Consider the following 14,833-nt stretch of genomic DNA (forward strand, 5'->3'; position numbering starts at 1 on the left):
CGACAATTCTTTTAAAATCATCTTGTCCGTGTCTTGTCAGCATCAGAAATTATACAGATAGATTATACTGTATAATTTTGTTTCATTGCCAACTTGAACGCTTCCGATTGCACAACATAGAGAAATAAGAGTTGACAACTCAGAATCATTAAAAAAGTTAAAACTTCAAAGTGACATTGACAAATAAAAAGCATTGATCGCGTTCCTTCTGACTTCTGTGTTTTCTTCTCTCCACGTGAAACCAAAATAACTTGTGAAATATCCTGAAACTGCACGCTACTTGTGAAGAAATCTAATAATCATGGCGGTTCGTGTACAATTCGAGAATAATAACGAAGTGGGAGTGTTTAGTAAACTGACAAACTCGTACTGCCTCGTCGCTATCGGCGGCTCGGAGAACTTCTACAGCGTGTTCGAAGCTGAGCTCGCGGATACGATTCCAGTGGTGCATATCAGTATAGCTGGATGCAGGATCATCGGGAGGATGACTGTTGCGAACAAGAACGGGCTGCTTGTTCCCTCGTCGACCACAGACACAGAGTTGCAACATATACGGAATAGCTTGCCGGATACAGTCAAAGTACAAAGGGTCGAGGAGCGCTTAAGCGCGCTCGGTAATGTAATCGCTTGCAACGACTACGTAGCCCTCGTACACCCTGATTTAGATAAGGACACGGAAGAAATCCTCGCAGACACATTAAACGTCGAGGTCTTCAGACAGACAGTCGCGGGAAATGTGTTAGTAGGCTCATACACAGCGCTAACTAACAGAGGGGGCTTGGTGCACCCTAAAACGACTATACAGGACCAGGACGAGTTGTCGTCTTTACTACAAGTTCCATTAGTAGCTGGGACGGTCAATAGAGGTAATATTTTCAGCTCAATAATTAATTATTATTTTGAAGTTCAGTCAGTCTTTTACAACTGTTTTGTATTGGTTTGTGTATGAATTACTCATAAACTACTGAACCAATCTAAATAATAGCTTAACTAAAAGCATATAACTAATATCAGATTAACTGTGTATCTTTCACCATAGTTTGTTTTATATAACCTCAAACACAGCTGAATATTTTTTATGACAAGGTACTCCCAAACATAGTGTAAGAGACATTTGAAATAATCTACATGGACTAATATATTAATTTTTAAATATTAATATTGTAGCATCTCATCTAGTGCTAACTGAGAATGCAAAGATGAAAGTTGGCTAACATGGCAGAATTATTGTAGTTTAAAGACCTATACATTTGTTTTTAAGTGATGATGATTTAAGTATGAAAATGCTTAATACTCAGTGATACATAAATGACTGTAAAAGCTAATTCTTAATATGTTTCCTATTTTTTTGTAGGTAGTGAAGTAGTTGCTGCTGGATTGGTGGTCAATGATTGGTGTGCCTTCTGTGGTATGGACACTACGTCAACAGAGATATCTGTGATAGAGAGTGTCTTCAAGCTAAACGATGCTAAGCCGACTGCCATAACTTCCACAATGCGTGCCTCCCTCATCGATAGTATGTCATAACACCTGTGTAGTCCGGATGGGCTGTATCTACCTGCAATTTTTATTATAATATTGTTTTGTATGTAAAATTTCTGTTGATCAGATTACCAAACTGTCTGTGACCTGTGTTTTTACACTAATTAAGTACATAATAAAAAATAATAAACGTTATTGCTTTTTTTTAAATACTGATGTTAACTTGCTAACATTTCTCATTCAAACTGCCAGGATATGGAACACTCTTCCTGCATCAGTTTTCCCTTCCAATTTTAATATAGGTACCTTCAAGAAGAGTCAAAAGGCATCTTCTATGCATGCATGCTCTATTTGAGGCTATATCAAAGCTTGCCACCAGATCTGACTGCAGCCCAGTGTATAAACAATTTTTTTCTAATTTATAGAAAAAAAATGGTAGGTACATGCTAACATTATTTGGTGGTACACTAAACAACAATCAACTGTCTTTTGCCATAGAAAAGCTCTAGATTAATTTACCTGATTGAAGTTTTTCTGCGACACTAAATAATAATGAACACTTTAAAAAAATTATTTCTAGTCAATCATGATTTAATTGAAAAATCAACATGTTATCATATTATGAAACAATCTAATCTATAGGGTGTTTCCAGTTGACCTAGAATCATGTTTGGCAGATAGGTAGGTATAGCACAAGAAAAGGGAAAAATCCGAAAACAGTGAATTTGGATTACATCACTAACATTGGTTAAATTGTTATTTTTTGTACAATGCCTTCGAAGCCTCAATAGCTCAACGGTTATAGGAGCGGACTGAAATCCGAAAGGTCGGCGGTTCAAACCCCACCCGTTGCACTATTGTCGTACCCACTCCTAGCACAGCTTTACGCTTAGTTGGAGGGGAAAGGGGAATGTTAGTCATGATTAAAATGGCTAACATTCTTTTAAAAAAAAAAAAAAAAATGGCACAGAACCCTACATTTACGACTTTGATTCGCACTTGACCAGTTTTTTATAAATAATGCAAAAGGTACTCATAGTAAAAGCTTTTCTTCCTCCAAAGCTTGTCTGAGCATCTAGCCTCTAGTTATAAGCTATAGCTATTTATATCATTTGAACTATTTAGAGTCTCTACAGCTGAAGGCTGAGAGCATTAAAGGGCAAAGCATTCTGCAAGTGAATGAGTCGATATACTTAAGGTGTAACTTCCAGGGGTAGGTAACAAAAAAACCAGACCAATAATTTAATAATACACTTTATTTATCAATAATATTAATAATAAGATCAAACAGGTCATCCTATCTACATTGACACAACGGTTCCATCGGAAGCCAAACCAAGTCCCAATCACACTAGGAACAAAACTAAACAATATTATGCCACTTATGATATGATAGGTATTCCATTCTTATGATAAAAATGTTTCAGTTAAGGGTTGGCTTATTGGCGGCGCCACGACATGTTTTTCGGGTTCCGTACCTCAAAAGGAAAATAATCACTTTGTGGTCTGTCTTTCTGTCGTGTCTGTCAAGAAAGCCTATATGGGATAGGGTACCCGTTGATTTACTCTTAAATGGAAAGTAGGTTATAACTCAAGTAAAGGAAAAAACCCGAAACCCGTGAATTTGTTACAAAAAACAAATATGTTTATGAAAAAAATTAATATAGATGGCGCTGTCCATCATTAACTTGCAGTATTCTCCATAAACGTGTTAGGTATATCTTATGTGATGATACGGAACCCTTCATGTACGAGTCCGACTCCACGTGACCGATTTTTTTATTTCTAAAATCGTAGCGGCGGAAATGTAAGCCAACCTAAAATATGGAGTCAGTATCTAAAACATAACTAAGCTGCCTATAACTAATCGAATTAAAGTATCTTACCAAAATAAAACAATAGTCTATTATAAAAAATAAACAAGGAAATATTATTTACAACAAAATACAAGTACAAATCATTTAAAAAAAATTGGACGAAATATGATAGTGGATGCAATGGACGAAACATGAAAATTGTAGGTAGAAAAATCCCATGTCTACAAATTGTGGATATTTAGGCTGAACGCTTTTTGGCACCTATCGCCCAAGCGATCACTTATTTCAGCAGCATAGGATTTTTAGAGACACTCTGAGTCAGAGGAGTGTCTGAATGGAAATGAATACATTTCATAGAAGCAATGGGGTTGAACTAAACCACTAGCTGTTAAATCAATCGTCAATCTCGTATCAACTGTTGACCATCTATCAATTAACTACTACTCGTAGAACGGGAATCACATCGCATTCGCATCACACATCGTCGACCGCTGAAACTTTCTCTTTTTAACCCCCGACCCAAAAAGAGGGGTGTTATAAGTTTGACGTGTGTATCTGTGTATCTGTGTATCTGTCTGTGGCATCGTAGCGCCTAAACGAATGAACCGATTTTAATTTAGTTTTTTTTGTTTGAAAGGTGGCTTGATCGAGAGTGTTCTTAGCTATAATCTAAAAAAATTGGTTCAGCCGTTTAAGAGTTATCAGCTCTTTTCTAGTTTTCTTGTAGAAAAGAAGGTTAGATAACCGTTAGGTTCATAATATTATGTCAATAGACAAATGTCAAGCTGTCAAGATGGACGTTGCCTAAATACATAATTATTTATTTGAAAATGATGTTTTGGAAAATTCAAATACTTTGGATCGTCGGGGGTGTTATTTTTTAATTTACACTTGTGTTAAGAATAACATGGTAGGTCATCATGTTAACAAGTTGCTCGAAAGTTGACGCACGAAAATCAACGGCCAATTTACGTTAACGGAAAACCCGTCAACGACCGATTGCTAGACATTAGGCGACGGTTGTCAATGTGCGCCCAGCCTATATTTATAGTATCCAAAAAAAATAATGTTGTATTAACATTAAGGCCTCATTCGCACGAGAGCTTTTTTAACGTCCGTTAAAAAAGCGTTCAAATAGAACAAATGCATTTCCAAGTATCTGTTCACGCGTCAACGCTTTTTTAACGCGCACTTTGTATTTTCAGCGCAACGCCGGGTTTTAACGCAACGCTTTTTTAACGCTCGTGCGAATTAGGTCTAAGGAACTAAATCGATATAATACAAATTTTAACTATAATGTAAATGCAGCAGTAATTAGATATATAGAATTCATTATAAAAATCAATGTACATTTAGATACTTCATTCACAGAACACGAATACACGATGCGATCGTAGACCATTCCCCTATGTTAGCACGATCAGTGAAGGACATTTAATTAGGTACAGTAAGACCACTTAAGTCACATATTTAAAAACATTTTATGATATTGTTCTTTTTACAAAAGATCATATTTTAAAGTCTATAGTGCTCTTAAGGGTCAAAAGTGAGCATAGTTTAGAATTTTAGAAATACAGACTTAATTCAACGATTGATAAAATTCAATATCAGACTTGCTATCTAATATTAAGCAGATGTAACATTATCTTAACCACTATTATCATTTGTTACAAAACAGCCTCTTTTATGGCAACTTATACATAGCACTTTTTAAGTTTTCAATGATTTTCGAAAACACAGGGTTTACCAAAAGAAATATGTTCAGATAATGGTACGACTTTTGGAGGTACGAAAAACCATGCCATTCTTCTCTAAAGAGTATTGTGACTGGAATTGCACTACTTTTAGTCCCGTCAGTTTAAAAATAATAGTTAACTAATCACCCAGACTAACCAAATATCTCATTATCTTCTTTTTGCAATTATCATTATCAGGTGGAGGCACTTCAAGCAGCTATTCCTGACTTATACCTCTAACTAATAAACACAACAATAATATGTTATACATAAAAACTATGTAAGCAAATACATAAAAAAATTTAGAACCAGCAAAGTTAGTTATATACTAACCTAACATCTTAGTATTATTAAGGAGAATCAAGGACGCCAACGTTTTTAGACAATAAACATATAAAAATGTACACATAGGTATATCGACAGATAAATTTTTCACCAAACATAAAAATACAATAGGTATTACAGTAAAAAAATATAAATTAATAAATAGTTTAAGTAAGTACATATTTTTTGATAATTTAACTATACACACCAAAAAAACAAAAAAAAATGTTTATAAAAACTAAACTTGACAAAATTATCAGTTTAAAAAAGTTTAAAATATTATTCCATTCTTTTCTAAATGGTTTAGTATTCATTAGGTACAAACTAAATTATTGTTGTAAAAACTATCTGTCGATACAAGTCTCGGTAAGTACTTTTATTTTTACAAAATGGCTTCCCAAAGTTTTAGAATAATTAAGCAGGATTATAGAATTTTAGATCATCATTATAGAATGAAAAACGTTTCGTAGAAAATTCACGAGAGATATGTTTCTAGCGTTTCCAAAAATGCAATAGGAAAATACGAGTAATTTCAAATGCTAGTGGAGGTATCCATGTTAAGCACATAACCCTTTTTTTTATTTGCGACTCAGTCCATCTTAGATAAAAAAGCGTTCTTTGACTTTTCTTCGTCTTCTTTATTCTTTTATTGGTTAAGTATATATAAGGTGTAATAATATAGTGGCATTGATTCTGATGTCTTTTTTAAACTAAATTTAAAGTGTCCTACATCTTTTGCTAAAAAAGGACGGAAAAATGAAAAAGAATTTTACAATTGAATTGGCTATGTGCAAGACTGGCAACTAAGTCACGATATTTGACAGTTTTAAATGAAAATACATTTGTTTTTCCTTATCTTTTAACATTTTGGTAAAAAAAGATTTGAATACTCTCGAATTCAGTTGCCATTAGAATCAATACCAATACCAGAACAAGTGGTAAAACTTTTACTAAGCAATACGTACGCGTATGGCTGCTTTAAGGGTTACATACTCGATGATAAATAATTATAAGGTGCATACAGAAATGAACAATTGTCAAACTAAAGTAGAGCCATAACAATGTGACCACATCCGTATCAACATGGCTTGAAGCGTACTATTTACAAATAAATAATGCTTCAATCAACATTAAAACGAATAATATCTAAAATCTAAACAATAATATAATTACAAACTTCCATTTTAATAAATTCTTCGCTACTATAGTAGGTACACACTTGTAAAATATATAAATGTCTAACACATACGTATTATCACTAAACTATAAGTTCATTTCAGAACAACCATATTCAGTCGTGTTTATTTCTTACAACTCACATAAAGCCACGATTACACCTGTAAGTTTTACTCACGTAAGTCACTTGCGTAGTTAATTGGCAATAAAACTAAGGTACAGAGCGACCGTTTTAAGTATACGTTTTTGACACCTAAACAATAATGTGTGCGAGAGAGCACACAATATTATTTTGTATGTAACTAACACATGTCAAAAACGCAAACTTAAAACGGCCGCACTATAAATGTACTCATAAGTGTTTACATAAGTAAAGTCGTAAGTTAATCATGTAAGTTGTAAGTGTATCCGCGGCCTAGTATCATGTATAAGCCATTTTTATTAGGGCACTGTTGTAAAACAAGTAACCCATTGTACTCAAAGCTATTTAATGGTAATAAGTACATAAGTAACAAATATCAAAAATGAGTCGAGTAAGGAGACTCGATATATACAAATATCATTGTTTTAAGGTTCAGACTGTCAATAAATATTGCGAAACATATTTCAATGTCTATACAAAAATAAAATTGAATTTTTGTCTATGACTTTATTATAAGTGTCCATTGTAAAGTTCATATTATAATTTTCAGTTAAAGTATGAGTTATTAATATAATAAAACTTAAACGCCTGTTGATCTAGTCTATCGGTTTATCCGAACTATCGATTAAAACGTGTGAACCGATTTTTACCCAACATTCTTATGCAGCTAAAGGAGTTTTCGAGGAGTTACGTAGTTAGTCATTATTTATACTCCGGAATTTCTAGAGGGAATATTTTTTGTAGACTTAAAAAGTTGATCAATATGACGCTTCTATAAAATGATTGAAACAAATAATGTTATTGAATATTTATTGACGGATTGAATCATGTCCTCGAGTAGTGCATCATTATGAAAAATCGTGACGCTATTAGGAATTCACTCAATTTTAAAGGGATGGATCATAAAGATCAAAAACGTTTAGAAATGCGAGACAGTTAAAACTTGCGTTTTAAGACATCGTTCGAAAAACGCGAGGCGAAAGCACAGAGTACTGGAGGCCTATCGCCGTAGTCTGATAGTTACAGTGTGACGATCGCAATTACCTCTGATCTTCGTGCCAAGGGGTTCACCTCACATTCTGCACGTTAACTGGCAATTCACTCTTTTCGTCGCTTTAGCTCCGTAGTTTAAAAGTGCGTAGTGATGGGCGGTGGGGGGTCGATGAGCCTCTCGTAAAACAGCATGTATGCGGCGCAGCGCAGGACCTCCTGCAGCGACACCTCGTGTACTAGCGTGTCCGACGTGTACCACCATCTGTAGGGGGTTCGTGAGCTTATGAACAACTACTTTTCGGCATTACCTATTTGTTTTTACTAGATGCAATTTTTTTATTATTTTAGTAATGACTTAGTTGCCAACAATAATCTATAATAATCTATAACATAGCAGTAGTCTATAAAGCAAGATTTATCAAGAGATTTCACGTGCGCTATGCTCACGCGAGAAGGGTTTAAGCCATACTTAGTCAGCCACGCTGGCCCAATGCGAATTTTCAGACTTCACACACCTTTGAGAACATGGAGAACTTTCATGCATGCAGGTTTCCTCACGATGCTTTCCTTCGCCGTTAGAGCAAGTGATATTCAATTGCTTAAAACGCACATTACTGAAAAGTTAGAGGTGCGTGCCCAGGATCGAACCCACGACTTTCTGATTAGAAGCCGGACGTTCTAACCACTAGGCTATCACAGCTTTACATATTTGTTGTAAATTATTTATTTACTGATGCGTCGAAGACTACTCCGGAGTCAACCTTCTATAGGGATACTATATGTCCGGCTTTAGACAGATATACATACCGTTTGCTCTCAAACCCGTTCCCGCGACGGTAGGTGGCGAAGTGGCCGGACTTGGGGCCGCCCACGTGCACCACCACGGCGGTGAGGCGGTACAGCGCGCGGTCGTCCGCTGCGTTGCTCGCCGATGCGTTGAGGACTGATAGACTACTTCGCAGGCGACCTTCGCCCATCAGGGACACTAGGTCTGGCTGTAATCATTTTAATTGCAGGATTTATTACGAGTCAGAGTGTCGACTAATTTGTGAGTAACTCACGTCAAACTCATTATTTTGACTAATTTCTTAAACTAAACACTTTCAAGTAAAGATTTTTATATAAACCTATGGCGATGATACTGCCATTGGCGTTATTAGAATGCCATAAGCCTACTTTGTTGTATTACCTTTCAAATTGTGAAAAACCAAATTAAATTTGATTTCGCCGGCAGACCCGTCTAGTGCACTTTATTGGCGGTTGAAAAGTTAGTTATAGCTCTCGACGCAATAACAATATTCTGGATCACTGGGATAATTTCCGTTTTTTGTGACTCTTGCGCGGACCAGTTCTTGGGCTCAGTTTTCAGCCGCCAAAAAGATGGTCAAAGTCAAGCACTCGCTTGAGGCCCTGCATACCTGTGGTCGTTGCTGCGCGGCGAAGGGCGCCATGCACAGCGTTTCCGGGAAGGCGACATGCTCGCCGCGCTTGCTCGGCCCGCCGCCGCGCCACTCCACGCGCGCTATCTGCAGCACCAGGCAGCGCGGCAACTGCTCAAGCGAAATATAATTACGTATTAATACGGAGGTAACGCCATCTGTTTCTTTCTACGACAAAAACAATTGCACAGCTGCAAGTTAAATTTTTCTGGTTGAATTTTGAAAGTTTTATTTAAATAAAAAACCTTTTTACTCTATTGTGGAGCATGGTGACATTATTATATGGTCGACATTCAATTTACTCGTGCGAAACGTTTCCGATACGGTTTATAATGTTACCTGTCGCATATTATATAACCTAAATATACCTTCAAAGCAACAGTGAATAGATATCTTCTAGGCAAGCGCACTCGAACGTAGATCACATCATTGCTTTTTTACCCGACTACGGCAAAGATAAAAGGAACGGTTATGATTTTAGCAATGTATATGTTTGTATCAGATTCTGTGCGTTCCACCGTAGCGCCTTAATGACTGGGCCGATTTAAAGTTAGGCCTACGCCTGATCTCTCTCCGATCGCGTGTATATATACATAAGAGAATATTACTGCGTTACCTTGCCGAAGTTGACGGTGCGTATGTGTTTGGTGTAGGCGTGCTCGCTGTTGGGCGGCGCGGCGGCGTCCTCGGGGCAGCACTTGGTGCAGCGCACGCCTTTCACCATCTCCGGCGCAGTGAACGCGCGCAGCAAAGCTTGACATATAACCAATAGCTCTGGTACAGTACCAGTATAACATTTTACTTCAATTTAGATAGTATTCGACAGTCAAAACAAAATAACGTCAAAGTAAAATGGCCCTAAAGCTTCTTGATTTAAAGTCAAAAATTCAGTTCCATTTAATTGCGCATCGTTTCCGTTCAGAGCGCTGGCTGTATATGTACAAACTTGAGCATTAAAACAGGGCAGTTAAGGGCTATTTTACCTTAATGCTAAAATGTTTCGACTCTCAAATACTATCAACGTTGGTAAGAAGTGGATGGGTGGTGGCAACATATTGTGATTGTAATGATGATGAACATCATTTTTTTTAAAATGTATCAGTATTCACTAGACGCCAAAATTTATTAACTATGCACTGGCTAATCTTACATTTTAAGGACTTGAGAAATTAAAACAGCAGTCAGGTCACCTGATATTAAGTGACTACCGTCGCTCATGAACCTTCGCAGCACCAGAGCAACCACCAATGCGTTGCCGGCCTTTTAGGAATTTGTTGTTCCGCCCCTTGAATAACCCCACGTTGAAATCTAGCGGGAACACCACAGGAGAGTTCCACAGTTTGCATGTGCGTGGAAAAAAAGATCTGGCACAACGAGCGGTTGAAGTGTACCAGGCAAGTTGTAAAGATACTGTTTTCAAATAGGAATTAAGGATTACAAGTTACAGTATTCTTTGTCTAAAATAACGCGTAACTACTTACCGGATAAGCTAAATGTGCCCGAGAGTCCTGTGCTAGCGTTCGCCATGGACAGTGAGATGCTGTCGAACTTGTCATAACGGACGGGACTCTGGAAGAAGTATTTAAATTTCTAAATTCCTGGGTTTTCAATCAATTTAAGAGAAATTCAAATACTTATTACGAAGCGATTTGAAAAAAATAAACGTTTTTTTCTGTCTATTTGCTTCCTTGTTTTTAATCCGAGCCGTTACAATATGAACCGCCCTTCCGGCATCAGTCTTCTTCTCTAGGAATCTTCAAGACAAGTGCGCTCCATGTGAGGCTGCATCATCACTTGCCAGCAAGTTTAATTGCAGAAAAGCGCTAGTCTATAAATAAATAAAAAACTTGGCCAGTTAGGTAGACTATGGTCAATTCTGATAGAAGATTTGTGCCCAGTAGTTAGCCGGCGATAGGTTTATCATGATGTTGTCCAATTAAAAACACAGGTGTACAGTCAAAGGCCGTAAGTCGTTTAGCACCTTAATGATCATATTCCCGTGGCATGGTTATGCACATGCGTGTGTGGCGTGTTTATAGTAAAAGGTCATAAGTGCGACAGGTTGATGCAATAGTTTTGACGAATTGCTACTCAAATTCTGAGGCTGACCGTACCTTGGTAGAGCAAACTGTGCAGTGCGTCCGCGACGCCAGGGTGCCGCGTGTGGGCGGCTGCGCGGGCGGGCGGGCGGGCGCGGCCGCCCAGCGCCTGCCCACGGAGCTGAGGTGGCAGAACGAGCGCGACACGCCTTTCTTCAGCTGCATCGGCTCTGGGGCTGGCTCGTCTGACAAACAACAGCTTCTCAGACTAGGGTCGAATTGATCCACCATGCAGCTTAATTAATTTTATTATCACACTAATATTATAAAGGTGAAAGTTTGTATGTGTGTTTATGCTTGTTACTCTTTCACGCCAGAACCACTTGGACCTACTTGGTTTATACTCTGACTTGACACATAGGCTACTTTTGTCCTGGAACATTAGAGAGTTGCCCTGGAATTAAAAATCCTATATCCACGCGAAGTCGCGGGTATCATCTAGTCAGGATTATTCAAAACATATGACATTGACTGGCATGGTGAATTATTTATTTATTTTATTTGAGTGTAGACATGTGCTCAGTAGGAAGTAGGCCGGCAATAGATTAATGATGATGATGATGAATATGTGGACCCTATTTACCAGGATCAGCCAGGTCGGGTTCGCCCGGCGGCGCGGCGGAGGCAGGGCGGGCGGGGCGCGCCGGGCCCTCGCCACGCAGCGACAGCGGCGCGGCGGGCGGCGACGCGGGCGACGCCAGCGCCGACCATGCGCGCGCGCCGCCCAGCCCCAGCGCGTCCGACAGACAGCCCGGCTGCCCAAATACCACCCCATTACTACATGTAAAAGAGCAAAAGAGCAACCAGCCTCTTGCTGGTTTTTCTCAGTAGGAATGTTATTCTGAACCAGTGGTAAATTCTTTTGACGATCCAAAAGCACTTGCAAAAGTTATTTAGAATAAAATTATTCTAGTCTATTAATGCCTCTATGTATACTATACTATGTAAATTGCTAAGTGTAGGAATAATATACCCTTCCAATACAAAAAAAAAGATTTTTTTTTTTTTTAACAGGTCTTCTCGCAGATGTTTACATAACAATGCAACTATTGTGGCCCACGTGTCGTACATGACACGGCATCACAGGGTACCACTTGTGTCGAGCTACGATCTACCACCATCTTTCTGCTAAAAAATAGTTAATTCCAAAAAGTAGTAGTCATCACTGAAAAAGAGAGTGAGAAAAAACTGAGTTTTCTAAAAAATTTTGCCTCATAGTACCAAATTATAACCCTTGGTCTTTCTTACTATTCTTTTTAGAAATATCAGCTTGTGAAAATTCCACATTTTTTGGAATCAGCACCTTTTTAGAAAAAGGAAAGCAAAGATGCAGCTTATATGACACCACAAATACAGGGTCCATATGTGTCACACAGCGACACTTAACATGACACTGCAACCACATATACTTTGAAATCAACATATGGAAAGTCATTCCATTCATGGCATACACCTGGAACCCATTTGATATTTTGAAGGTTTATTGCCTATTAGCTCTGACATCAAACTAAGGTCAAACATGCAAAGTAGACACACTGACATGCCTAGTGTAGTGACAAACCTTCTTAGCCATAGCAGCAGTCTCCTCCTCGATGCAGGACAGCAGCACATGCAGCAGCTCATGAGCATCCTGCTGGTCTGCGGGCACTACCCACCCCGCCGCTCTGAGGGACTGCAGCACACCCAGGGGACAAACTGGCGTGCCACGTGCTGATTCGTGTGTGCCATTTACCACTACAAATAAACATATAGTCAATACTAAGCCCTATGAAATCCATTGATTAATGGCAGAAACTTTTCCAAATTTTATTTTGGAGTCATTATTAAGAGTTTTAAACTATATTACTATGTCAATTTTATTTATTAGTATAGATTATGAAAACACAAATAAATAAATAAATGTTTTATTTCAAACAACCAAAAGGATCATATTATTGTTAGTACATGTAACTTAAACTTATTTGTTAGCAAATCTTAACCTACTTAACCTAACTAACTATGAAAGCAAGTTTGACTGTAATTTGAAAGGCAAGATAAGAAGGCAGGTGGTTTACCACCTGCCTTTGAGATTTTATATAGGGAGGTGAAAACAACTGAGTCAAGTGTGTGTGTCAGTCAGGACATGCATATAAGATAGTTCTGTAATCATGCTATTTGATAAAAACTATGACAATTTTTATTTTGTAAAATTTAAACATTGCCTCTGAAATGTAGTTGTAATAGGTTTCTATAACAGCAAAATTTCAACTTTATAGCTTTATTTTTAAAGTGGCAGTGACACTGATGGACAGACAGATTGGATGAAGTTATAAGGATTCCTGGATTTACAGTGGGAGCTTAAAGTATCATACCATTCTTATTTATAAAATGGCTGCCTTATATTTAATACAGACTAATGTTGGAAATAGTTTAGTAAGTAGGTAATAAAAAGTTATTTGAATTTGCTTTTCGAAAGTGTTTTAGAAAAATGACTATCACAGGTATGAAATGACACTTCCCAGTTTCTTTTAGTATTTGAGTTTTTAACCCCCGACCCAAAAAGAGGGGTGTTATAAGTTTGACGTGTGTATCTGTGTATCTGTCTGTGGCATCGTAGCGCCTAAACGAATGAACCGATTTTGATTTACTTTTTTTTGTTTGAAAGGTGGCTCGATCGAGAGTGTTCTTAGCTATAATCCAAAAAAATTGGTTCAGCTGTTTAAGAGTTATCAGCTCTTTTCTAGTTTTCTTGTAGAAAAGAAGGTTAGATAACCGTTAGGTTCTTAATATTATGTCAATTGACAAATTTATGTCAAGCTGTCAAGATGCCTTCACTTGTCGGGGTGTTATAAATTTTTAATTTACACTTGTAGACTGCCTTTATTGTGATTTATGATAAAACACAGATACATAATACATATTAAATATCAATTTAAATTGTAGACTGTTACATTAAGCACATAATATTCATAACAAAATTCCATTATATAATCTGCCATAAATGAATATCTAAAATATGCAATAATTCCTTATTGTTCCATTGTTTACAAACCTTCAATAACTGTATACAGTGTCGTAATCATACTATTATGGGCATTTGCTTTAGCGTACTTCTTTAGCCACTCAATAAATGTAGGGCACGCTGCGAGCGCCTGTAATAAGGTGTTCAAGAAGCAGGTCCTGCCCAAGTTCTGGAGCCCTGCTATCTGCCCTCGACGCTTGCGAACTCTAGGAGCTCCTCCAGGCCCCCAAAGCACAAAGGCTCCTACAACCACCGCCGCAGTGAGCCCTGCGGCCACTAAAATCCTGTCACCACCATCCATACTAACACTTTAGTCTCTCAGTATTTTTCACACATTCTTTTTACATACAACTCCAACTCAAATGCAACAAGGATAAGAAAAATCCATTATTATTACGATTTCTCAGTAGAAAAATATTAATTTTGGGACTTCTATTGTGAGTTGTGACATTAGTTTCATAGTTTCGTTTCTTTTGACAGACGTGAGACGTTTAAAGGATTGCTGAAAGTTTGACGTTTCTGGCAAAGAATAATCCAACGTTTTTTTCGTTACACGCAAAATTACTCAGTACGTTTTTTCTGTATATTATATTTTTTAATTTTATCAAATACATATCCATAAAT

At 37.5% G+C, this 14,833-nt stretch overlaps 2 protein-coding genes across 2 annotated transcripts; one reads left to right on the plus strand and one right to left on the minus strand.

Annotated features, from left to right (window-relative positions):
- The first annotated feature begins 170 nt into the window (after window positions 1–170).
- LOC123872856 (eukaryotic translation initiation factor 6) lies at window positions 171–1,677 on the plus strand. The gene is made up of 2 exons (XM_045917448.1): window positions 171–866; window positions 1,355–1,677. Exons 1-2 carry the CDS (start codon window positions 302–304, stop codon window positions 1,525–1,527), a joined length of 738 nt encoding a protein of 245 aa, XP_045773404.1. The 5' UTR covers window positions 171–301; the 3' UTR covers window positions 1,528–1,677.
- A 3,084-nt stretch (window positions 1,678–4,761) lies between these two features.
- Window positions 4,762–14,687, minus strand: LOC123872848 (ubiquitin carboxyl-terminal hydrolase 30 homolog). The gene is made up of 9 exons (XM_045917431.1): window positions 14,240–14,687; window positions 12,770–12,942; window positions 11,792–11,963; window positions 11,224–11,393; window positions 10,591–10,678; window positions 9,726–9,862; window positions 9,089–9,220; window positions 8,478–8,665; window positions 4,762–7,932 (listed from the first exon to the last, which is right to left on the minus strand). The coding sequence occupies exons 1-9, from the start codon at window positions 14,508–14,510 to the stop codon at window positions 7,806–7,808; spliced, it is 1,458 nt and encodes a 485-aa protein (XP_045773387.1). The 5' UTR covers window positions 14,511–14,687; the 3' UTR covers window positions 4,762–7,805.
- Window positions 14,688–14,833: the final 146 nt, after the last annotated feature.

The sequence above is a fragment of the Maniola jurtina genome, chromosome 15 (genome assembly GCF_905333055.1).
Source record: "Maniola jurtina chromosome 15, ilManJurt1.1, whole genome shotgun sequence".
Classification (NCBI taxonomy): Eukaryota; Metazoa; Arthropoda; class Insecta; order Lepidoptera; family Nymphalidae; genus Maniola; species Maniola jurtina.